Source organism: Bubalus kerabau, chromosome 3 (assembly GCF_029407905.1).
Source record: "Bubalus kerabau isolate K-KA32 ecotype Philippines breed swamp buffalo chromosome 3, PCC_UOA_SB_1v2, whole genome shotgun sequence".
NCBI lineage: Eukaryota > Metazoa > Chordata > Mammalia > Artiodactyla > Bovidae > Bubalus > Bubalus kerabau.
This window is the reverse complement of record NC_073626.1, coordinates 39,854,150-39,880,392: the sequence shown is the minus strand read 5'-3', so window position 1 is coordinate 39,880,392 and position 26,243 is coordinate 39,854,150. Positions and strand designations below refer to the sequence as shown.

The window sequence follows — 26,243 nt, the reverse complement described above, 5'->3', positions numbered from 1 at the left end:
GAAATACAAAGGATCATAAGAGACTACTATCAACAATTATATGCCAATAAAATGGACAACGTGGAAGAAATGGACAAATTCTTAGAAAAGTACAACTTTCCAAAACTCGACCAGGAAGAAATAGAAAATCTTAACAGACCCATCACAAGCACGGAAATTGAAACTGTAATCAGAAATCTTCCAGCAAACAAAAGCCCAGGTCCAGACGGCTTCACAGCTGAATTCTACCAAAAATTTAGAGAAGAGCTAACACCTATCCTGCTCAAACTCTTCCAGAAAATTGCAGAGGAAGGTAAACTTCCAAACTCATTCTATGAGGCCACCATCACCCTAATACCAAAACCTGACAAAGATCCCACAAAAAAAGAAAACTACAGGCCAATATCACTGATGAACATAGATGCAAAAATCCTTAACAAAATTCTAGCAATCAGAATCCAACAACACATTAAAAAGATCATACACCATGACCAAGTGGGCTTTATCCCAGGGATGCAAGGATTCTTCAATATCCGCAAATCAATCAATGTAATACACCACATTAACAAACTGAAAAATAAAAACCATATGATTATCTCAATAGATGCAGAGAAAGCCTTTGACAAAATTCAACATCCATTTATGATCAAAACTCTCCAGAAAGCAGGAATAGAAGGAACATACCTCAACATAATAAAAGCTATATATGACAAACCCACAGCAAACATTATCCTCAATGGTGAAAAATTGAAAGCATTTCCTCTAAAGTCAGGAACAAGACAAGGGTGCCCACTTTCACCATTACTATTCAACATAGTTTTGGAAGTCTTGGCCACAGCAATCAGAGCAGAAAAAGAAATAAAAGGAATCCAAATTGGAAAAGAAGAAGTAAAACTCTCACTATTTGCAGATGACATGATCCTCTACATAGAAAACCCTAAAGACTCCACCAGAAAACTACTAGAACTAACCAATGACTATAGTAAAGCTGCAGGATATAAAATCAACACACAGAAATCCCTTGCATTCCTATACACTAATAATGAGAAAACAGAAAGAGAAATTAAAGAAACAATTCCATTCACCATTGCAACGGAAAGAATAAAATACTTAGGAATATATCTACCTAAAGAAACTAAAGACCTATATATAGAAAACTATAAAACACTGGTGAAAGAAATCAAAGAGGACACTAATAGATGGAGAAATATACCATGTTCATGGATTGGAAGAATCAATATAGTGAAAATGAGTATACTACCCAAAGCAATTTATAGATTCAATGCAATCCCTATCAAGCTACCAACAGCATTCTTCACAGAGCTAGAACAAATAATTTCACAATTTGTATGGAAATACAAAAAACCTCAAATAGCCAAAGTGATCTTGAGAAAGAAGAATGGAACTGGAGGAATCAACCTACCTGACTTCAGGCTCTACTACAAAGCCGCAGTTATCAAGACAGTATGGTACTGGCACAAAGACAGAAATATAGATCAATGGAACAAAATAGAAAGCCCAGAGATAAATCCACGCACATATGGACACCTTATCTTTGACAAAGGAGGCAAGAATATACAATGGATTAAAGACAATCTCTTTAACAAGTGGTGCTGGGAAATCTGGTCAACCACTTGTAAAAGAATGAAACTAGAACACTTTCTAACACCATACACAAAAATAAACTCAAAATGGATTAAAGATCTAAACATAAGACCAGAAACTATAAAACTCCTAGAGGAGAACATAGGCAAAACACTCTGACATACATCGCAGCAGGATCCTCTATGACTCACCTCCCAGAATATTGGAAATAAAAGCAAAAATAAACAAATGGGACCTAATTAACCTTAAAAGCTTCTGCACATCAAAGGAAACTATTAGCAAGGTGAAAAGACAGCCTTCAGAATGGGAGAAGAGAATAGCAAATGAAGCAACTGACAAACAACTAATCTCGAGAATATACAAGCAACTCCTACAGCTCAACTCCAGAAAAATAAATGACCCAATCAAAAAATGGGCCAAAGAACTAAATAGACATTTCTCCAAAGAAGACATACAGATGGCTAACAAACACATGAAAAGATGCTCAACATCACTCATTATCAGAGAAATGCAAATCAAAACCACTATGAGGTACCATTTCACACCAGTCAGAATGGCTGCGATCCAAAAGTCTACAAGTAATAAATGCTGGAGAGGGTGTGGAGAAAAGGGAACCCTCTTACACTGTTGGTGGGAATGCAAACTAGTACAGCCACTATGGAGAACAGTGTGGAAATTCCTTAAAAAACTGGAAATAGACCTGCCTTATGATCCAGCAATCCTACTGCTGGGCATACACACTGAGGAAACCAGAAGGGAAAGAGACACGTGTACCCCAATGTTCATCGCAGCACTGTTTATAATAGCCAGGACATGGAAGCAACCTAGATGTCCATCAGCAGATGAATGGATAAGAAAGCAGTGGTACATATACACAATGGAGTATTACTCAGCCATTAAAAAGAATACATTTGAATCAGTTCTAATGAGGTGGATGAAACTGGAGCCTATTATACAGAGTGAAGTAAGCCAGAAAGAAAAACACCAATATAGTATAGTAACGTATATATACGGAATTTAGAAAGATGGTAACAATAACCCTGTGTACAAGACAGCAAAAGAGACACTGATGTATAGAACAGTCTTATGGACTCTGTGGGAGAGGGAGAGGGTGGGAAGATTTGGGAGAATGGCATTGAAACATGTAAAATATCATGTATGAAACGAGTTGCCAGTCCAGGTTCGATGCACGATACTGGATGCTTGGGGCTGGTGCACTGGGACAACCCAGAGGGATGGTATGGGGAGGGAGGAGGGAGGAGGGTTCGGGATGGGGAACACATGTATACCTGTGGTGGAATCATTTTGATATTTGGCAAAACTAATACAATTATGTAAAGTTTAAAAATAAAATAAAATTAAAAAAAAAAATAAAAATAATTCCAGGTGATTCTGACATACACTCTGGCCTCACTAAAGGACCACTTCTTTCTTGGAGGTCCCTGTAGAATGGCTGTGGCTGAGGCCTGTGTGCAGATAAAATGCACCTGATCACCAACATGGAAAGCTGGCCATTGCTGTTTCAAACACCCCTGTAAATTTGGCACAGCTGCCATGCCAGAAAAAGGATAATGAAATCACCCTACATGCTCTCATGACTTAAACCAGCTCCCTGTCTGCCCAGCATGGGGGCAACTTCGAGCCATGAAGACAGTAAAAGCAGAGCCAGCGGGGACCCCACTGCAGGCCATCTGCCGACAAGCACACGCACCAACCTGCCTGCCTGCACCACTGCTCCTATTTGGTGGAGGGACGACAGGCAAGTGACTGCAGTGCTCTTGGCAGTCAATGTGAGCATCTTAGAAGAGGGCTTGAAAAAAGTGTCTGACCAGACACCAGAAATACTTGTAGCCTCTCTACAGTCTTCTTTCATCCCTTGACATGTCTGAGACTATTATGGCTTCTGATAATGCTGACTAACTCGGTTTGGACAAAACAGAGAGACCAACAGCAGCATCCCTCACTACAACTGACTCTGAGTTTCATTCCTGCAGTGGCCTTTCATGCCAGATAGATTTGTCTCTTCGATAATTACAGTGCCTACAAACCTGTCCTTCCTCCAGTAAGAAGGGAAAGGGGCCTTCTATACAACATGCTCAAAATTCAGTGTACCAGGCTGAAGTGAGTAGCCAGATGCTCTACACCTCCTATGGTTGCAAAGGTGGTTTGGTTCCTTAAAAGATCCTTCTCAGTAAGGATGCTCTTAACTATACAATCACAGGCACAGTGAGGTCTGGTCTAGAAAACAACATGGGCAGCAAGTAAAAAGGAATAGCCTTTCCAAAACACTCCATCATCACAATTCTATGCCCCCTCACAGAATTAAAAGCCTTGATAACATCAGGTAATGCCCACTGTTAACTTTCAAATGGTGTCAAAGTCACAAGGAGGCAGGATGGGGAGCACACGTACACCCATGGCTGATTCATGTGAATGTAAGGCAAAAACCACCACAATATTGTAAAGTAATTAGCCTCCAATTAAAATTTTTAAAAATTCCATTCCATATCAACATTTATATTTAATACTAAAAACTACACCCATTGCAAAGTCAAAACCAAACTGTTTTAGTTGAGCTCTAAAACTTCTCTATATGTTGGAATAATTTCTACTCTTGCTACTTTATTAGTATTACTCTCTCAAATTTCCCTAAAGGATTATGTTTAGGAAACAAAAAGTGTTATGAAAATTTAGACTTTTGACCATTCATAGAATTAGTAAACATTTCTAAGCTACCCTCATCTTTCTCATTCTAGTTTTCACCATGTTTTTAGGACATTGTCAATATGTTCTGTGTCCCAGCATGAACAGGACTTGGGGAGGAGATGAGAAATGAGTCCCTTTGTAAAGGTAAAGAACTACTTTAGGTATACCAAGGCATGGGTATCTTATCCCTTCACTTGAACATAAGAGAGCTCCTTTTCCAAGAAAGCTGCAGTAAAGGTGCAGATTCAAGGATCTAGTTAGTTACAAAATATGATCTTGGTAGGAAATGAGCAAAAACCTGTAGGCATGGATAAAAGAAGAAGAATCAGCCTAGATAGAAAAAGCCACTCATGGTATCATAATGTTAAGGGCTGAGACAGCCAGACTAAACATGACCTAAAACAAAAGCAAAAACAAAGCACAACAGAAAACAACCAAACAACTAAATGAAATTTAAAATGTCCTTTCAAAAGATTAGCCAGGCTGAACTGGTCACAAGATAATCTTCATTATGGTAATTTAGTTACTTTGGTCTTATTTTAATTACATGCAGTCATTTTCTTGAGGTGAACTTGACAAAGAAGGGCAAATATGGACTGCTGTGTCTATGAAAAGGAGATATTCTCATAGCTGAGCACACCGTTCATATCAAATCAAAGGCCAAAATACCTGCACAGCCTTGGAAAGTAGGAGCATTGGATCAATATTATACTGACTTCCTCCCTGATCTTACCCACCATTAAATATAGAAGAGCCTCTTGGTACAGGAGGCTGTGCCCGACTATCACAACCATTCCCCACGGAGCAAATCTGAATGAATCACTAGAACATTTCCAATTCTGAACTACTAGTATAATATTTACACTCTTTTAAGTTTACTAGAATTATTGTATTGACTACTTCTAAAAATATAAGCCCTTTCTATGTCACTCAGCCAGAAGGCATTCAGGTTAACCAGAGCTCTTAGTCAAAGCTGATTAACAGGTGAATTAAGATGAGTTAATGGAATAACAAAATATTTGAAGATAACATAACTATGTGATACATAAAAATGTAATTGTAACACTTACCTATCAGCCCCTTCTCCAGAGTGAAGGTTTTGTTTGTAAACATACATTCAAAAGCCACAATGTGAAAAATCTTATTCACTGTGTTGTGAGTCCCAACTATTCGAATATACCTGGGGGTAAAAAGAGGAGAAAATCTGTTGAAGAAAATGAGCTTCCATCATAACAAATCCAAGGATAACAGAAAAAGATACACTACGTAAACATACAGTCTACCAGAGCACAGACTGAAAGAGACTCTGAATAGGCTTCAGACCCTGTACCTGCTCCTTGGGGTTAGCTCCAACTGAGTCTAGAAAAATTACAGCAAAATTAGGGAGGTACCACTTTCCAGAGAATGAAGTAGAACTTAGATATGGTTTACCTAGAAAATCAAACCAGGGGCTGTTCAGCTCAACTCCCAAATGTCAGTACAATTATACATCCATGAGACACTGACACTGGAGAACAACAGCTTCTATCCTTACCTCGTGGTTAGGAATGTGTCTGCGCACAGGTGCACAAACACACACAAAATCAAATTCTTTCCAACTCAATGAAAGGTTTCACCCATTGGATGAAATGCATGAAATCAATACTGCTTTCTCATTTACAGTTAAAAAAAAAAATCCACAGAAACTACTGAAAACCACTCACAGTTTCTTGTATTTTAATGTTGCTCCTAAATTTTCATTAGGATGTGAACCCTATATTCTTACGCCAGTCCCCAACTTGACTGCTAGGATGCCTTCTCCTGGCCAGAGGAAGTGATGTGCAGAGGTGAGCCAGCCTGCTCTGCAGCCTCCCTCTTGGCCGCAGGGAGCTGGCATCTGCACACAGTGCAGAGTTTCATGGGGCAGGTCTCGAGCATCTCAGCCTATTCACCCTCTGGATCTCCCTGGAGGCTTCACCTCTGACAAACAAGCATTAATCTTGGAGCAACTTTCCCCTTTCATTCTCCAAAGGGACCTGACAGTTCACAGGTTAATGAACAGACAAACGGACTCTTCTGAGTGTCACTCAATTCCACGGGGAACGTATAGTGCTACACACATCCTAGAATTCTAAAGAAGAGCAAGGCAAAAAATAACAGATGAACTGATAACGCTCTCCCAAATTATGAACTATGTGCTCTGAAGGATGCAGCGTATTAAGCGTATTAAACGAACAGATTTCAATTAGCAGATGACAGACTGGGCAAGGTTTTAGTAATATCTTCCCTCCGCTGTGTAAAACAACCTTCCATTTAGATGATGTAATTTTACTTCTGAGTTAATCGCTGTTCACTAATTTGGTAATTTCCTTACATTTCTCATCCCTCCAAGTTAACTGCATAATGTAAATGGCAATTTAAAAAAAATTCACATTTTAGAGGCTATATTTGGGGGTTCTGTATCATGAGCTATTTTCCCTCCTGTTTCTTCAAGCCTGAATCTCACCGCAATCCCTGTGCACCTCATTTAGCCATCTGCTCCTTGACATGAGCTGATCGCTCATCTTCATAACCAATAGTAATGCCCTCTCCTGGACTGGCTGCTCTGTGTTCCCATCCCCGCTGCAGGGAGACACCATTCTTCCTGTGTGGAGAGTCAGGGCAACTGCTGTGCTCACCATCGCCCTCTGGGTAAGCAGGAGGTTGGCTATGATCTGTTCTCTCCAGCCTTCAGGGCAGACAGAAGGTGTTGACTTTACTGGGTTTGGGTAGGTGGATGGGGTTCACTTAAAATAAGTCCTCAACGGTCTGAGTAGAACAGATTGTGTTGTTCTTTACTGCTGGCAGTAACAATCTCTCTGGGCTTTCTGGAATGGAAGGGGTGTGTTAAGCCTGGCACCTTGGCCTGAATCTAATTTTATCCATTTCCTTAAACCCACAGGAACTCAACAAGCATAGCATTTTCAACCGCACATGGTCGTGACAGTGAGTGCTGCTATTTGCAACCTTGGAGGGAATGTGGTTTGGTGGAATTTGATCAGATCATTTTCCTGTTCTCTAGGTCAAATCTTTCAAAGGAGAGATAGCTTTCCTAATACTGAGGAGATAGAGGAGCAAGGGAGGGACTAATAGGGCCTTCCCCCAGTGGCAGTTCTTAAGATTAACAGTTCAGGCTGACCTAAGGGGATGCACTAACATTCCCTCCCTCTCTTTCTTTTTAAAACATTATACGGAACCAGCCTCCAAGTTTAGGTAACAGTCATTTCCCAAATTTTACCCTGGTGTAAATATCAGGAATGGGAGAAATTAAAGAACTTTCCCCTCTCTCATCCCCTGATTATAGGAAACTGAAAACAAAAAACTGTATTGGAATATATTTTACAGCCTTAATGATAGTATTTGTGATAACTAATAAGATAATATATATGATTGCAAAAGCATTGAGAGATGCCTCCAGATTAAAAAAATGTTCTGTATAAATGAAGATAATGTTATCTCTGCTGCATAATCCTGAGGTCAAATTAGCAATTCACCACTGTACATCACACTTCTTGATTAGCCTGTTATATGTAATGGTCCTAACAAGTTTAATTATTCTAGTTCTACAATACTCTCTAAGTCTCCATAAAATTATAGCCTAATTTACAAAAGTGGCATAAAGTCCTTACTCAAATACACATTAAAAAATGGTAACAAAGTCACAGCAAAGAAGCCATGCTCCTTTTCTCCAGCAAAGAATTGTTTAGCCAAGGACTCTGTCCTTCACTGAAGATCTCGACTAGAAATAGAAAACAGGCTTTAACTAATCCCCCAACTTCAGTGACTGGTAGGGCATCCTGGAGCTCTCCATTAAGAACTCAGGGGCCCTGTCCAGCTCAGGGGAAAGCATGCCCTGATCCAGGAGCAATGTCCAGAGGGAGAAGGAGGAAGCACCATCAAGGTACCATCCTCGATCACAAGCAGATTTTCTTAGTGAGGCTCACAATGGAACATCCTGCAGGCAGCAGTAACCACTATCCAAGCTATTGAAAACCCAAGGGCTGGGGATGGGAGAGAGAGAGTCCTCTCTACTTTTTTTTTTGAAAAACAAAACTTGCTTCTGGGTCATGACACCTAACAAGAAGAAGTAGATCCTACATTTTCTTTGTCACAAAAGATTTTGAGTAAAAGGTAAAACTTAAGCTTAATTTTCTTCTTTCAACATCATCTCTCCAATGCATACTCAGACTCTGATCTAACGTGATGATAAGGGCAGTGGCAGCTAGTGACTTCATCAGTGTGCAGAAAGGAGAGCTGCTGAAAAATATGACAGCTATCCTTTGTTCTCTCTGAGGTCCTCAACAGCAGCTCAGACAGTTGGAAGATAATTAAAACTTAAACAGGGATGAGGAAGGCAGATATGCAACAGATTGGCCCTTTCTGATGGAGATGAATGCCGTCCACACGAGCTCTGGTGCAACAGTCTGTTTCCAATGGTCTCCTCTCTTCCCTGTGTTAGCGGTCTTCTAGTCCTGCTCACAACGCCTGGGGCCTCAACAGTTCCAAACAGGATGATTCAGTGCAGAAGTTTCTAGGAGCTATAATATTGTGGGTGAAAAGAGATTCTTCTTTGACAAAATTAAACCTAAACCCCCCATGGATAGCACTCTAAAACTGAGAAGCACTCGAGTTTTGAAGTACTAGCTTTAGTGTCTAACAGAACCAGGTTTGTCGCCCAGCTCCATCACTTAGCTGTGTTGCTATGGGAAAAAAAGCTTTAAACCTTTTGAATCACAGTTTCCTTCTCTATAAAATGGATCAATACATAAATCTTATATGATATTTAAATGAGATAAGTAGTTAAAGTATCTAGTGCAGGGTGTGGCAGAGTACAGTATCATTAAACAGAAATGCAAAGAGTAGATCCTTGGAAGCAGAATTTCTTTTGGACTTAAGAGACTTTTGGGTGTCTAGGAGCGCATTCCTAACTATAGGTGTTAAAGTGGTGCATCCAGGCCCAAAGATGGACCTCAAGAGCACAGGCCAGGACTAGTTGTCCCTTTAGGGCCCCACAGTATAGGTGTTATGGTCCATGGCGAGAATCTGCATTCCAAATGCAGATTACCTGGCTCTATGTCACTTCCTGCTTTAAGCCCCTAGTCTTTAGAAAAGTCTATTTTAAATGTTCTTGACCTAAGTAAGCTCTGCATAAAGAAACAAGGGAAGAATCTTTTGCCCATATTTGGTCCAGCTACCTGTGCCTACAGAAGAGTTTCTTTTTTTGTGCAAACTCTGGAAGTTTGGGGTTTTAATTTACCAAGAACAATAGCACTTCTTACAAAGAGACACCATAATACTGTGACCTAGAAAATTTTTCCCTTGGAGATTTCATTGTATTCCCTGCCTGTTCTGGGGAGGTACTACAAACTCCTATTCTTAATCTTCTTTCCATCATTTCTTGTCAGGATGCTACGATATTTCATTTCTAAGCCACAAACAACACATCTTTAACAAACTGAATACACAAAGCAGCAACTTGCACCCCTCACTTTAAACCTGTTGGAATCCTCGAGTCTTTGCTTCTTTAGTCTTTAGCCTGCTGTGGTTACAGTTAATCCTTAACCTTTGCCTCTAGTTATATGATCACCTAACTTCTGAACTGAGCAGATTCTACTACAAGATAAGATTGAATTCAGCAAAAAATATTTAAATGAGCTCTCAAGGGATAAACTAAAGCCAAAATCCAACAGAATTTTATTCTCTTGTAAACAAAACTTTCTTCTCAAATTGAACTTTATATTCTTGGGTTAAACAAAGACTCTGGAGAAAACTAGAGGTAGCCTAAGGCTGGGATCCCTAACAACACAAGAAGGAACCCCTAACATTTTGGCTCTTCCTCTGAGGTCCCCATGGAGAATTCTGCAGAAGAAGACTGTCCTTTGCTGTGGCCAGAAAGACGACAAGAACTTTAACTACAGCATTTTCTAGGGACTCAGGACCATGTGGGTTTGGAATTCACCATTTCCACAATTTCCCATTTGACCTTTCCTTGCAAGGAGATATGAAGAATGTACATAAATAATTCTCCAGCCCAAGAAGCTGGTAACATCTGTGGGTTTCCCCAGGATGATATTTTCTTCTAGTTCTAGGTACAGTGTTAATGCTCTTCTAATCAAACCCAGACTGGAGGGGAAAGTGACTTCAGGTCTTGTTGCTAAGGCAGCAAGTGGAAAACAGTTTACTGCCAGAATGACAAAAAGCTTCAGGAAAAGCATGTTGCAACAGAACAGATTTGCTACTGTTAGAAAACCTGCCCTCTGGCTGATCTGTGGAGCTATAGATTCTCCTCCACTGACTTCAGCAAAGGGTCCCAGCAGCATTTGCTTATATGAGAGAGGAAGACTTATTGAAAGGTTAAGCACTCTGCAGAGTTAGCCTAAGCAGAGGCTACTGTCTTGGAGAACAGCCCTGAAACTGTCTGACCATTAGCCCTGCAGAGGGAGCAGTTATGTTCTAGCAACTCCACTCCTCAACCTGAAGGGCAAACAAAACAAGAAGTCATTTTGTTTCCAGAGAAAATTGATGCTTTATAGAATCAAGCATGCAGAGCGGATAAGACTGGTAAATAACTACTAACACATCATAACCCAGTGTAACCCAAAACAGAAAGTCATTTCAACATCAGAGATAAATATTTAAGCATTGTTTTTTATTTGTGGGAAATGTGCACTTTGAACAGTAGGCTTTTTCCCCCATCTCTGCATATGTAGAACCTAAAACCTGCCATAATGCCTTCAATCTGTGAAAACATACTTGAAATTAATATCACAAAAGAACTATAATATTTATTTACATAAATCATATGAAAATGATATAATATGTAAATTTGCTTAATTCGTTTCTACTTGCACATTTACCAGTTAATAGCTCCTGTAGGTATACTGGGTAAATCTGCTATTGATCAAGATTTAACAAACACTTACTAGATACAAGAAATTCTGCTAAACACTGTTTGAAATGGACCAGAAAGACAGGACATAAGCCTTCATCGGGAGAAGTTCATAGTGCAGTTTAGAAGGTAAGACTAAGACCCATCAAACTGTATGATTTTTGACAGGATTAAGCGGAAAGAATGACCTACTTGCTAGTAGGTCACTAGCTTCACAATGCATTAGATATAAAATCGGAGGCAAGTTCCTTAATTTCTCCCAGTCTCAGGCTCCATATTGGTAGCAATGGTAAGTAGAAAGACATAAGAGCTGCTGACCTATTCACACATGGTAGCCTAATCTTAAAATAGCTAATTTAGCAGCATGAACTCTGAAAGTCCTCCCTGCAAACAAAACAAACATAGCTAAAAGAGAAATAATCCCTTCCCCGCAACCCACACACACAACCACTGTCTTAGCCAACAAATATCAATATTAACCGAGCATGCGTCAGCTACTCCTGCTGGGTGCTGGGATATGGGATTGGATACTACAGGTAAAATCTATTCCCCATGGAATTTACATTTCAGGTCAGGAGACAGACAACAAATTTAAAAAATCAAATAATTAGCCACTGGTTGGTAAGTGATCTATTGATATTGAGCATACAACTTCATAGACAAACTTGCTAAACTGGAAGGATAAACAGTTATATTAACAAAAACCTTTCCATCCAGGAATAAAAGAAGAGTCAAAAGGGAAGGCGTGACTAGCTCTGCCTGAGAACATGGATATACTGTAAATGAGTGTATTGTACATATTTAGCAGGATATAGGCAAACATCTAATTAAGTAGATTTCTTAGGAACTAGAAAGAGGAACTGATTTGAATTCCATGGGAAGAAATGCCTTCCTTATTTCATGGCTTAGTTTTCTTTTTATTGCTTTTTTCCCCCCAGAGAATTAGCTCTGCAAATTTTCAAGGGATTACAGAAAGACAAGATGGCAAGTGAAAGACATAAAACAAAAAGTGGATGAGAGAGAGAGGTATGGAGGGAAGAAAGAAGGGAGAAAGAGAAAAGAGGGGTGAAGGGAGGAGCAAGCGGAGGGAGGGCAAGGGGAGAGAAAGATCGTGAATATGCATAAACCAATCCCTTCTCTGTCTCTGCTATGTGCCACTGTGAACAAATTCTCATATGGGAATACTGCTAACCAATTTTACTACTCAATGAAACATTTGAAACCAATACAAAGCATATTTTAAGAAATAGAACCGAATTACCAAAAGTTCAATATTTGCATTTTTTCATTAAACTTTTCCCTTAGACCAAGATGCTGGGAGCAGGAGAGAGAATTTCACCAGTTTTATCTTTAAAATGGCTGCATTATCTTTTTCAGTTTATCCAGTAGGCTGTGCATTTCCACGAATGTAGACAAATGAGTCTAATGGAATTGTGCACTAGAGAAAAAGTAGAAGAAAATTAAATTTGTTAGTTTCCCTATGAATCTGCAAGAACTCATTTGGTGGCTATGACCTGTAGCAAGCCTGCTTTAGGATCATGATGGGTAAGGGAAGTTTCTCTTTTTTAAACCTAAGACTACGGTGGGGATATGCCACTTACTGTAACTTATAATTTGAAGGGCTGGAGGAACCTGTTCTTTTTTTCCTTTTAGAGTAGAAGATTAAATACAGAAGGATGAGAGGCAAACAGAAAGAGAAAGAATTTACTTTTCCCAGAGGAAAAATCTAAGAATCCTTCTAAGAATGTAAACATCTGACATACTAAGAAATAAGACAGGAATTGCCTAAGACGGTCAGAATGATGGAAGTAAAAACTGAGCCCCAAGTCAAGAGAATAATTAAAGAGAGCACAGGGAGTAAGGAAGGCACAGATCTTCACTCCAGACCCCTGAGAAACCAGCAATGGAATTAGAGCAAAAGTTGCCAGCTTCAGAACTCATCCCATATGCTAGGCCTTGCATGCATTATTTCCATTCACGGAAAACTCATACCCTACACACTTACACGGTCAGGCTGGAGGTTTCAAAGCTCAACAGAACACACATGCATCAAAGCCTCTGTATTCTTTAGGAGCTATGCAAAGAAACCTGTGTTCCAGGCAATAACAGGTGCTAACAGAGAACTAACTGAAATGTATTTGGAGAAAACAAGCTCAACCCAGAAAAGCCACACACTTGCCACCTACTATTCCCACACTGCTTCGATGCTCACAGAAAATTTCAGGGACCCTCCTTTGCCCTTTGGGAAATTCTGGACCTTTACCTGGAGAATCAATCAGGGAAAGGAAAAAAAAAAAAAAAAAAAAGATCCACAGATTTACATAATCCAGGTATCAGTATAACCACATACAAAGCTAACAATCAGAAGCAGAGCAGTCAAAGTAAACAAAAATAATATTACAGAAAACTTGAAAAGACCACTCACACCAACAGCACAGGAAAAGCGAATAATAGGAGACAGAGAAGCACCCTTGTCCTGGGCACCAAAACTGGTGTGTTATGTTGTCTCAGGGTTTGTTAAAGCCAGAAGTGTATGGTTGATTACACTGTAGAAGCCTGTACACTCCAGCTTCCAAATAGCATGAAAGAATACTAATTGCAGCACTAAGAGATTTTTGTTGTTAAAATCTGCAACGTGTTAGAACTTTAACACAAGCAAAACAGAAAACAAAAGAGCAAGATGCTCCAAGTGGTGCTACTGGTGAACTGCAGAGCCTGCAGCTTGTCACAGGGGCTGGGCAGACATGGGACACCCTCAAAGCTAATGATTTGCCCAGTCATGTTAAAAGACATTTCCCTGTACTCATCATGCCTTTTGTGTTAGGAGTCCTATCCACTGATGAAGTTTTGAAGCCTGTCCCAAACCATACTTCTACTGGATTAGCAAGCAGGTTGGGAAGTGGAGTAGTTTGGCAAGGATTTTTTTTTCTCCCTCCCCAAAGCTTCTTAAGAGTTCAACCATTCATGACCTAGACTTTACTGGTACAGCATTAGTGTTAAGTCCATGATCAGAAAGAAAATGTCAATCTTTACACTTGGCTCAGAAGTTCAAGGAAAGAAAAACTTAGGAGTGAAATGCACGTAAGGTAAAAGTGCACTTTGTAAGAGAGGATTTATTTTTTAACAGACAAGAGGATTCTATTATATGACTAAAGTCACTGCTACTGCTGTGGTGTTTGGAATTCTCATTAAAATAAAACAAAACTGGCTTAACTGTTTCTTTTCAATTTTTAAAAGAAATTTTTACCCATCAGTTCAGTTCAGTCACTCAGTTGTGTCCAACTCTGCGATCCCATGGACTGCAGCATGCCCGGCTTCCCTGTCAATCACCAACTCCCAGAGCTTACTCAAACTCATGTCCATCGAGTTGGTGATGTCATCCAACCATCTCATCCTCTGTCGTTTCCTTCTCCTCCTGCCTTCAACCGTTCCCAGCATCAGGGTCTTTTCAAATGATTCAGTTCTTCGCATCAGGTGGCCAAAGTATTGCAGTTTCAGCTTCAGTCCTTCCAATGAATATTCAGGACTGATTTCCTTTAGGATGGACGGGTTGGATCTCCTTGCAGTCCAAGGGACTTCTCCAACACCAAGAGTCTTCTCCAACACCACAGTTCAAAAGGATCAATTTTGCTCTCAGCTTTCTTTATAGTCCAACTCTCACATCCATACATGACTACTGGAAAAACCATAGCTTTGACTAGACAGACCTTTGTTGGCAGAGTAATGTCTCTGCTTTTTAATATGCTGTCTAGGTTGGTCAGAGCTTTTCTTCCAAAGAGCAAATGTCTTTTAGTTTAATGGCTGCAGTCACCATCTGCAGTGATTTTGGAGCCCCCCCAGAATAAAGCATGAAGTGATGGGACCAGATGCCATGATCTTCGTTTTCTGAATGTTGAGCTTCAAGCCAACTTTTTCACTCTCCTCTTTCACTTTCATCAAGAGGCTCTTTAGTTCTTCTTTGCTTTCTGCCATAAGGATGGTGTCATCTGCATATCTGAGGTCATTGATATTTCTCCTGGCAATCTTGATTCCAGCTTGTGCTTCTTCCAGCCCAGTGTTTCTCATGATGTATTCTGCATATAAGTTAAATAAGCAGGGTAACAATATAGAGCCTTGACATACTCCTTTCCCAATTTGGAACCAGTCTGTTGTTCTATGTCCAGTTCTGTTGTTTTTTGACCTGCATACAGATTTCTCAAGAGGCAGGTCAGGTGGCCTGGTATTCCCATCCCTTTAAGAATTTTCCATAGTTAGTTGTGATTCACACAGTCAAAGGCTTTGGTGTAGTCCAATAAAGCAGAAGTAGATGTTTTTCTGGAACTCTCGTGCTTTTTCAAAGATCCAGAGGATGTTGCCAAGTTGATCTCTGGTTCCTCTGCCTTTTCTAAATCCAGCTTGTACATCTGGAAGTTCACAGTTCACACACTGTTGAAGACTGGCTTGGAGAATTTTGAGCATTACTTTGCTAGCATGTGAGATGAGTGCAACTGTGCAGTAGTTTGAACATTCTTTGGCATTGCCTTTCTTTGGGATTGGAATGAAAACTGGCCTTTTCCAGTCCTGTGGCCACTGCTGAGTTTTCCAAATTTGCTGGCATACTGAGTGCAGCACTTTCACAGCATCATCTTTTAGGATTGAAATAGCTCAGCCAAAAAAAAAAAAAAAACTTGTAGATATTCTCTGCTTCCCTAACACGATGAAATTTCATGATGCCTTAGTATGGGTCTATCATCTTCAACTGGGTCGGGTACTCAGAAGGCCTTCACAATCTGGAAATCCATGTACTTCAGTTTCAGTAAATATTGTTAAATTATTGACTTTTTCCCCTGAATTTTTTAAAATCTCTCTTTATGAAACTCCTAGTTTTGAATATTGGACCTCCTTATCTTTACCTGTACTTTTATACTTCCTCTGTTTATCTTTTTTTTTATCATTTTTTAAACTCCATATAAGTCTACCTTTTGTTCTAATGTAAACATTTCACTCCTGGGTATATATCTGAAAAAAGTGAAAACACTAATTTGAAAAGATACATGCACCCCAATGTTCACAGAACCATCACTTACGCAATTGTAAAATTGCCAAGACACAGAAGCAACCTAAGTGTCCATCAACAGATGAGTGAATAAAGAAAACATGATACATATACAGACACATATCCATAAAATGGAATACTACTTAGTCACAAAAAAGAATGTAAATTTCCCATTTGTGACAACATGGATGGAGTTGGAGGGTACTATGCTGAGTGAAGTCAGAGGAAGACAAATACTGTATGATATCACTTACATGTAGAATCTAAAAAGCAACAATAAACTAGTCAATCTAAAGAAACAGAAACAGATTCACAATATCGAGAACAAACTAGTAGTTACCAGCGGGAAGAGAGAGGGAGCGAGGGGCAAGATAGAGGTAGGGAATTAAGTGGTACAAACTATGTATAAAATAAATAAGCTACAAGGATATATTGTACAACACAGGGAATATAGCCAGTGTTTTATAATAACTATAATTGGAATATAACTTTTAAAAATTGTGAATCAATTTTTGGACACTCAAAACTTATATTCTACATCAATAACTCCCCTTCATACACAAACTATATATAAATTCCTAACTTGGAGGGCAGGAATTAATATCTCCATTTTATTGTTGAAACTGAAATTTAGAGGACTTTAGTGCATTAATCAACTGAGTTGCTTATCCCACCAAGTAACATATTCTTATTGGTGCCAAAACCCAGGAATTAGGGGAAAGAGTGCAATGTATTGAAAAAGGGTGCTTTTACTGGTCTGAAAAACATTCGGGTCAAATTAGTAAAACGTGAAAGGGAAATTGCTCAGTCATGTCTGATTTTTTGAGACCCTATGACTGTAGCCTACCAGGCTCCTCCGTCCATGGAATTTTCCAGGCAAGAGTACTGGAGTGGGTTGCCATTTCCTTCTCCAGGGGATCTTCCTGACCCAGGGATTGAACCCAGGTCTCCCATATTGCAGGCAGACACTTTACCATCTGAGCCACCCCAGGTCAAATTAAAGGAATAGCAATTCACATAGTAAGAATCAGGTTGTATCAAGAAGTCAGTCAATATTTCAGAGCAGGCACGGTTAACACTGGTAGTGATGGGGTCGGCAGTTATCAACGTGCTATGATGGGTGGGGAACCAAAGATCTTCCTGCTCAAAGAGGCTTCTTCACCCATCCTTTCTGAAAAATCCTCCTGGAGTTATTTGTATTGTCATTGTCTCCAGGTGGATGGGAGGCCAAGCAGTATCCCAGGTGCTCTCTATACAGTTTGAGTCCTGCAGTCATTGAGTTCAGCAGACGTGGAGTCACTAAGAACTGGTCCCCTTGGTGCTCTTGTTGAATGCAGCCTTTCTTAGAATTGACCACGTGCACTAGCTCTGCTCTCTGTGAAGCATGAGGGGGTGACCACAGGAGGGTTTTAAATCATTTAAAGTAGGGCAGGAGGTGTCTGAAGCAAGGTCCTGGAGCAACACCCCGCTGTGTGCGGCAGAAGGCGAGCAGGACATGGTGGTTGTCTTTATCATTTTTTTTCTTTGTAATTTTGTTCTACTTTATGGGAGAGTTCCTCAGCTTTATCATTTGTGCACTCTACCAAGCTTTCCATTTCTGCTTTAATATTTTAAATTTCCAAATGTATTTCATATTTTTCAAATGCTCCTTTTTTATGGCTTCTTGGCCTAAGATTGCTAGATTTACTCTAATCTCTCTGAAGATAGCAATAATTTTTTAAACGTTTTCATTTCCCTGTATAGTGCTTTTCCTATTTGTTTTAGTCTTCATGTTTCTTATTAGTTTCCTCGAATGTCTGGTTGTCAAGGAGGTTGTCAGAAAGGAACCCAGACATAAAAAGGAAATTCTGAAGATATAGTTAGTTGCCTGAATGGGTCAACAGTCAGTAAAACCTCATTTTCACTTTCAGATTCTTTAGTTCTTCTCTCTTGGACTGATCATTATTCTAGAAAGATGTTTCTAATCGTATGCATGGAAGATATGGGCTTGGCTACCAGAGTTTCAGAGTGATGAAAAAGGAAAACATACTTGTCTGTGTGTGTGGCGGGGGAGGTTATCACTGAGAGGTGGAGTCAGCCTCAGAGCGCCTCAGCCTCCGACAGTATGATCCTTCTCACTTGTGTACGGTTTCCCAGTTTAGAGACCTTCTGTTTATCTTCATGAAAGAAAAAATTTCCAAAGTCAGAAAGAGAAAGACAATACTATATGATCTCAACTTATTTAAAAATAGATTAGAATGATAGTTGCCAAGGGGTGGGAAATGAGAGAAAAGGGGAGATGTTGGTCAACTGGTACAAACTTCCAGTTTTAAGTTCTGGGGATCTAATATACAGCATGGAGACTACAGCTAACAACTGTATTATATACTTGAAAGTTGCTTATAGACTAGATCTTAAGTGTTCTCACCATTAAAAAAAAAAAAAAAAGATACTTCTCTGAGGTGATGGAAATGTTAAATAAACATATGGTAATCCTTTCACAACATATCTATGTCAAATCACCATGTTATGACCTAAATGGGAAAAGAACTTGAAGAAGAATAGATACCATGTATGTGTATAACTGAATTGCTTTGCTGTGTACCTGAAACCAACACAACATTGTTAGCCAACTATGTTGTTGTTGTTTAGCCACTAAGTCATGTCCAGCCCTTTGCAACCCCATGGACTGTAGCCCCATCAGGCTCCCCCATCCCTGGGATTTCCCGGGCAAGAATACTGGAGTGGGTGGCCCATTTCCTTCTCAAGGGGATCTTTCCAACCCAGGGATTGAACCTGCGTCTCTTGCTTGGCAGGCGGATTCTTTACCACTAAGTCACCAGGGAAGCCCTAATCAACTATACTACAGTGTAAAATAAAAAGTTTTTTTAAATCAGCATGCTATGTATCATCACCTTTAGCCTACACAATGTTATATGTCAGTTTTATCTTAACAGAATTGGAAAAAAGAGAAGAAACAAATCTTCCAGTTTTCTATCAGAGTGGGAGAGAAGCAGTCAAAGTTGAATGAAGTGGGGAAGAGACGCCAGAGCTCTTAATTGTCCCATAAGCACACAGTTAACGAATTCTCCTTCCTACCTACCTCCTTCATCATAGCTTCAAAAGTGCCTGGTGCCCCTAATTTCTAAGCCTCTGAGGCTTTAGTAGTTTAGGATTCAGTTTTCTTTTTTAATTGACATTATTTATTTATGGCTCTGCAGGGTTTTCTCCAGTTGTGGTGAGTGGGGGCTACTCGCCAGTTGCGGTGCACGGGCTTCTCGGTTCAGTGGCTTCTCTTGTTGCAGACCATGGGCTCTGGATGCTGAGGCTTCAGCAGTTGTGGCTCCCTGGCTCCAGAGCACAGGCTCAATAGTTGTGGCTCATAGGCTTAGCTGCTCCACGGCACGTGGACTCTTCCCAGTCTGGAGATCAAAACCCCTGACTCCTACACTGGCAGGCAGACTCTTTACTGAGCCACCAGGGAAGCCCTGGACTCAGTTTTCTTGAGCCTGTTAAATCATTAACCAATCATTCATCTGCTTTACAGCTTCTTCCATGTTTTTAATCTCCTCGTCCCATTTTTTTTTATCCTTGTAGATTAATATTTTAAAAATTTTCTTTACTCTCATTCTAGTAGAGTCTTGTTCTGAAGGATGTGAGAATCAATGTGTGTTCATTCTGCCATCATTATCTGAAAGCTTAAGTATAATATTTTTCACCAAAGTGTGTCCATGCCTGTAATTATTCCTATAAGGATAGAGGTTTCAATCACGGATCTTTGCTGGACTTACTCACTGAGTCTGAGACCTTGGGTCTTCCAACCTGCTATGGCCACAAGGGTAAACCTTTAAATCGGTCTGGTACTTAGGACAATAACACAAGAGAGAATAACCATTCTTCCTCATCTCCTTCCCTGTCTTCAGCCTGAGGGCTACAACTCTTTATTCTTATTCTTTCTTGTCTTGAAATAACATTGTCACCTTGTAGCTGCTCCTCCATCCCCTCCCCTTCCTTGTCCTATTCCTTCTACCACATCTTCAAATGGTTGCCTCAGATTATTTAGCTATTTTATCTTCTGAACTGGTTTTTCACTAATTAAATGTCCAAACAGGGATATGTCCAGACAGTCACATAAATTATCACCATTCTGCAGAAAGATTCAAATCAGTGAGTTATTGTGTTAGCCATAGTCTCCTTCTCTCAAAAAGAAAGAGGGGGGTATTAACTCCCACTGAGTAAAAATAAAATAATTCCGTTCATCCTCACGCTGAAACAGCTGCACAGACAGTATTGGCTGCTCTGTTTATCTTAATAACTGTGGAAAAACACCATCTCCTCCCTTCCCACTCTCTCCAGAACAATCACCATGCTCCACATGCAGATGGGGTGATTAAGACTCTCTGGAGCAGAGATAGGCTTGTCTGGTGCTCTTCCTGCACATTCGTGCTGCACCCTTCCTCTGCTGCTGTCTCAGGATCCAGTTGGTTCAGATAACAGCTGCTGCAGGGGACCTGATAGATTCAGCTGTGGGTCGCCGGGAGGCTCCCTAAAGTCCCAGCCCAGCCAGCTGAATCGAAGCAGAGCCGTGGGACACAAGTGCCAAAGTAAGAGAAAGTACATACTGTACATCCTCTTTAATCCTTGCAGTTATTGCAGCAGAAGCAAAAGAAGAAGGGGCGGAAGAACAAAGAAATACCTCACAGGCGTGGGGAGTGGGGCAGCCAAGAGTTCTAAACCAGACAACTGGAGCACAAGATGCAGGTGTAACAGGCAGAAAGCTTTCAACAAGGCGCCATTCAATTTTACTGCTTATTCCAGGGAGTTCAAGAAAATTCTCAAGGTTTGGTCTGTTTTCATTCAGTGAGTTAGGATTTAAAGGTAATAGGAAATAATTTCCAACTGACTGTGAACCTTTTGTGAAGATAAGGAAAGTTAAGCACACAGAATGCCCAACCATCTCTGTTTGCCCAGGACTGTGCTGGTTTTACTACTGAAAGTCTCACAGTCCAAGAAGCAGCTCAGTCTCAGGCAAACCAGGACAGATGTTCACCCTCCACCACCAACAGCTATTTCCCCTTCCAGGACTTGTGTGAACCTGGGCTGCATTCATTTTCTGCTCAGCATTCTCCTTATCTTCCAGGGCCGCTCCTGCCACATACATGTTCCCCAGCCTCTATCACACACAGTCAAACAGACAAGGGCATGAAAAGGCCATTGTGTGTTTGATTCTCAGTGGAAAAGAGAACCTTGTCATTCATTCAGAGTCCTCCTTTCTGGAGTCTCCATCAGAAGCACAAGTCTTCTAGCCACAGAGGTAGATCAAAATGATCATGGCAGAAACTGAAAACACGGCTCATCTCAGTGCCTGGAGAAACAGTGCATCCCTCAGTGTCTTTAAAATGCTAAACTCCAAAATGAAGGAAGCCAAAGAAAACTCAATTACACAGAGGCTGATAATTCAGTGTGCAGATTACTCAGGCTTTCTTCTCTGCCCTCCCCTCCCTCTGGTCTCAGTCATTACGCCATTTCACTGCTCATTAGCAGGGAGGAGGAGAAAGGAGCAGAGGGGGAAAGTCAAACTAGCTGATTTTTCTATTTATGAGCAGGCTTCTGAGGGAGGATGTTCAAACTATTGGCTCCAGAGATTCTTTGGTAGGAAGAGAGGATGGGGAATTGGAGGCTGTGGCACAGTCTATTGATTTTAATCATTTGGTCTCTCTTAATTCCCAAAGAGAACAAATGGTTGCTCCTCTATTTTCACTGAAAAAGCTAGCAAAAGTATAAACGTTAGACAAAAAGAAAACAAAATACTAGTTAAGCCACTTAGGATCCCATCTTTAAAAAAAAAGTCCTTTGATAAACACCAGAGACAACTGGTAATACTGCCAATTTACAAAATAAATATAATTGGATGATTATGTATTACATTTTAGAAACTTTACAGGCTACATTAAAGAAGTCCTTCAGTTCAGGTTAAATGTGAAATTCCAATTTGAGAAAGACACCAAAAAGAGCAATTCAGTTTTCAAAGTTAACTTCTCAAAGCCTCAGTTTCCTCATCCATAAAAGGCAAAGTAACATGACCTAACTTTGCGGAGTTAAATGATACATGTATTAAGTGCTTGGTCAGTACCTGACAAGGCACATACTAAGTGCTCAGTAACTGGCATAAAAGCTAGCGAATAGCAGGTACTCGCTTTTATGACTATATCTGACATCACTAATTTAGCAATGTTTTAAATTGAGGAACTATTATATGCTGAATACTGTGAACCACTAGATATGGAAATAAATATGAATAAATCAATTCCTAAAAGGCCCACTGTTTTAATGCAGATAAGTTATTACAATATATATTAATAAATGCTATTTTACAAGTACTACACAAAATAGCATAATAGCACAAAGGAAGGCCACCTAATCCAGACTGGGAAGATCAGAGAAGGCTTCTTGGGCGTGGGGGCTTCCCTGGTGGCTCAGTCAGTAAAGAATCACCTATAATGCAGGAGACCTCAGATGTGATGCTCAGTGCTGAAATACCAGTGGGGGATGTCAAGGAAAAAATGTGCATGGAAGAAAAATCCAGGGAGAAGAGTAGCATGTGCAAATGCAGGAATGCAACACCCAGGAAGTCTGGGAGGACTGTGGGCTAAGCAGTAGAACTGAGTCCAGACTGCACTTGGCTGGAACAGAAATTAAAAATGGAAGCACAGGACTTAGCTATGAAGAGTAAACAAGATGATGCTACAAGGATCTGTTTTACCCATTAGTAGGTGGCAGTTATCTGAGCATGTTTAAAGACAAGTTGTAGGGTGGCACCCCACTCCGGTACTCTTGCCTGGAAAATCCCATGGACAGAGGAGCCTGGTAGGCTGCAGTCCATGGGGTCGCTGAGGGTCGGACACGACTGAACGACTTCACTTTCACTTTTCACTTTCATGCATTGGAGAAGGAAATGGCAACCCACTCCAGTGTTTTTGCCTGGAGAATCCCAGGGACGGGGGAGCCTGGTGGGCTGCCGTCTATGGGGTCGCACAGAGTCGGACACGACCGAAGTGACTTAGCAGCAGCAGCAGCAGCAGGGGAAAGAACTCTGTGGAGAGGGGTAAAGGCTGCTCTTCCTACCAACCTACGGGTTGAATGGTTTCTGATTTAAGGGTACCACTTACCAGTTTCAGTGAGACAAGGTCTTCTTGGTACCTGTTTAACACTGAGGGGGTTTGAATAGATGGTTCTCAACCCTGGCTGCCCATCAGAATCACCCAGGGAACTTAAAAATATATGGATGCCACCCTTAGAGATTCTAATCAGAATGAGGCAGAGATTTTAACACACACCTAAGGGTGGGAACCATGAGTCTAAATCATAACAAACACCTATAGTCATACATAAATAAAAACACATGTTTCAAGAGCAAAGGTTAATTACCTTGGGGTTAACACTGCTGCGGATTACTGCATTCCACTTCAGTGTACTGCCACTCATTTTTCTGGTTCCATCACTAGCTACTTCAACCAGATGCCCTATGTTGGACTCATGGTTTATTTCTCAATGTACATCAGGTCTCTATGCCCTGCTAGTGTGGTTTCTGCTCCTGGGCATACCTTTCTCCCCTTATTGCCTTACTTCTCCTGGAAAGCCCAACTCAAAGGGCACATGCTTCATGTAGTCTCCCATTAGTACTGACTTATCTTAAGAAGCAGTAATTCCTCCCTCACCATTGTTCACATAACTTCTATTACAGCATGTCTCACATTGTATGATTCCCAGGGGGTGCACTGGTAAAGAATCTGCCTGCCAACACAGAAGATGCAAAAGATGCAGGTTTGATCCCTGGTTGGAAGTAGGAAATGGCAACCCACTTCAGTATTCTTGCCTGGCAGGCTCTAGTCCATGAGGTTCACAAAGTGTCAGACACAGATGAGCACACGCACACACATGTTAAGTGTTTGTTTAAGTAAACACTAGTTAAGTGTTTGCTTTTTGGCCTCCCCTATTGAACTCTGATATTCCTGAAAACAGAGACCTTTTCTTGCTTATTTTCTTTTTCAAAGCACCCAGCATAGTGCCCAGTAGAATGCAACAGTGTCCTCAAATGTTAGCTAAATGAATGAATCAACGTGGATAAACAAACGGTAATCATTGTAAGAACTGTACTTAAGAATACAAGAATTTAAAAACTATTAAAGTTCATCAAAGCAAATAATATTTATGTGCAATTACTTCTTAGAGGAGTATAAGTTACTCCCAAATAGCAAAGGACAAAGAATATTTCATGGGTGTTTTACAGAGTATGAAACTAGATGCTTATGTCTTGGTATACAAAAACCTCAGTTAAACAGTGCATATTATTCTCTAACTTCTCTTTATAAGGTAGCCAAATGCTGGTGGGACAGCGCACAGAGCGTGCCCGGTGGCAGGATCTGATGAGTGCAGAGAAGAAAAGAAAACACTAGCAAGGTTTCTAAGTGACAACTGTCAGCAGGTTGGAGAATTGCTTATAAATACAATAGAATTAAATAACCATGGTATGATGGCAGAGTTGCTCAAATATCATCACAGAGGAGAGATAAAAATTCCTCTCTAGAAAGATGATGATATTGAAATCTGGCTTTCACTCAGGGGAGTGTCAGTAACAGGAGAGAGTGGCCCGGAAATGACAGAACTGAATGATTTAAGAGAAGATAAAGGTTAAAAAACACACATACACACACACACACAACTCTCCTGCTTATTGCTATGAGAAGGTGCATATTGCTTACTTCTATGGGATTCATCAACATCTATTTTTTTAAAAGTTACTCTCACTCTGAAAAGTCTACATGTAATAATCCCCAATTCTATTGTTATGATTACGCTTATCCTGAATACTCTGGGAAAAACAGAAAGGGAGAAGATAAAATTATTTATGTAATCAGAGAAGTACAAAAAGGATAAAATGGCTCGAGAGGTACATTACTAGGAGTAATGGGAAGAAATTAAGAAAATGGCAAAATTGGGTTGCACATCAGACATTCTCTCAGCATGATTTTTACTGCAGTGTGAAAGCATCTTCTAGAATAATAATGCTAATTTTAAATGCCCTCTTAATAAAATGCTCAGGTTGCCATAGCCTATTAGGCAGCAATTAAAATCATGTGAGCTCTGCCACTTCTTTCTCAGGTCTGCTGCAGCATGACTGTTGCAGGGAGCAACAAGGCCATGTGAATCTTAGGCACTCTGGGGTTACACTGGCCAGGTAAAAGATGGAAGGCCCATCATTCAAATCATTTAAAATTGGACACAACATTAGAGAAGAAGCAGTGGAGCTGAGTGGGACGAACTAGAGAACTTAATGTAGCATTAAGGAAAAAAATCACATTCATTCATGCCAAGGGACGTTTGGAGGACACTGTGCTTAAATTTTGGACTCACTTTGCAGGAGGAGTGAGTGTCAACTGTCCTTGATCTTGCGGCTGACTCTACACAGGGACTCCCTCCTAAAATGACTAAGTAAAGCACTGATAGCCTGACAGGGAACAGTTTACATCTTCAGCTCACAAAGTAACTTCCTTTTCTTCCTTCTTTGGTTCAGTGATGATGATGTCATTGTGCATCTGTGGCTTGTTATTTTTATATGGACACAAAAGCAGACAGAAAATACATTAACGTGATGTGTAATTTTCCATGCAAATGCTTTCAGACTAACAAGGGTTGTGCTTTATGATTAAGTGGAAATTGGTTATTTGCTTTAAATATTTATGATAAAATACTTAGATTTAACATTTAAGGAATTCAACTCATGAGATTAAAAAAAAAAAAAACACTTTGCAATATTCCTTGGCTGACCTTGGTAGCTAATGTGATATGGCACATATGGTACCTTAGCTATGGAAGGACTTTTTGTAATAAACCACATCCATGAAGAACAGTCAGAATGGTTTTTGTGACTAGTTCTGTTACCAAACCCAGGTAACCTAGACCAAATCCTTTAACCTTATTTTCTTTCCTGGTCCTCCTAACAGGATAAATTGAAAATACTGACATACCACA

At 40.2% G+C, this 26,243-nt stretch overlaps 1 protein-coding gene across 16 annotated transcripts in view; it reads right to left on the bottom strand.

Moving 5' to 3' along the window:
- BTBD9 (BTB domain containing 9) overlaps positions 1-26,243 on the bottom strand; it is a 410,213-nt gene that overhangs the window by 146,741 nt on the left and 237,229 nt on the right. For all 16 annotated transcript variants that reach the window (XM_055571501.1, XM_055571498.1, XM_055571500.1 and 13 more), the window contains one exon: positions 5,361-5,470. In XM_055571501.1, the coding sequence (XP_055427476.1) occupies positions 5,361-5,470 (110 nt within the window). The remainder of the gene's footprint in view (positions 1-5,360; positions 5,471-26,243) is intronic.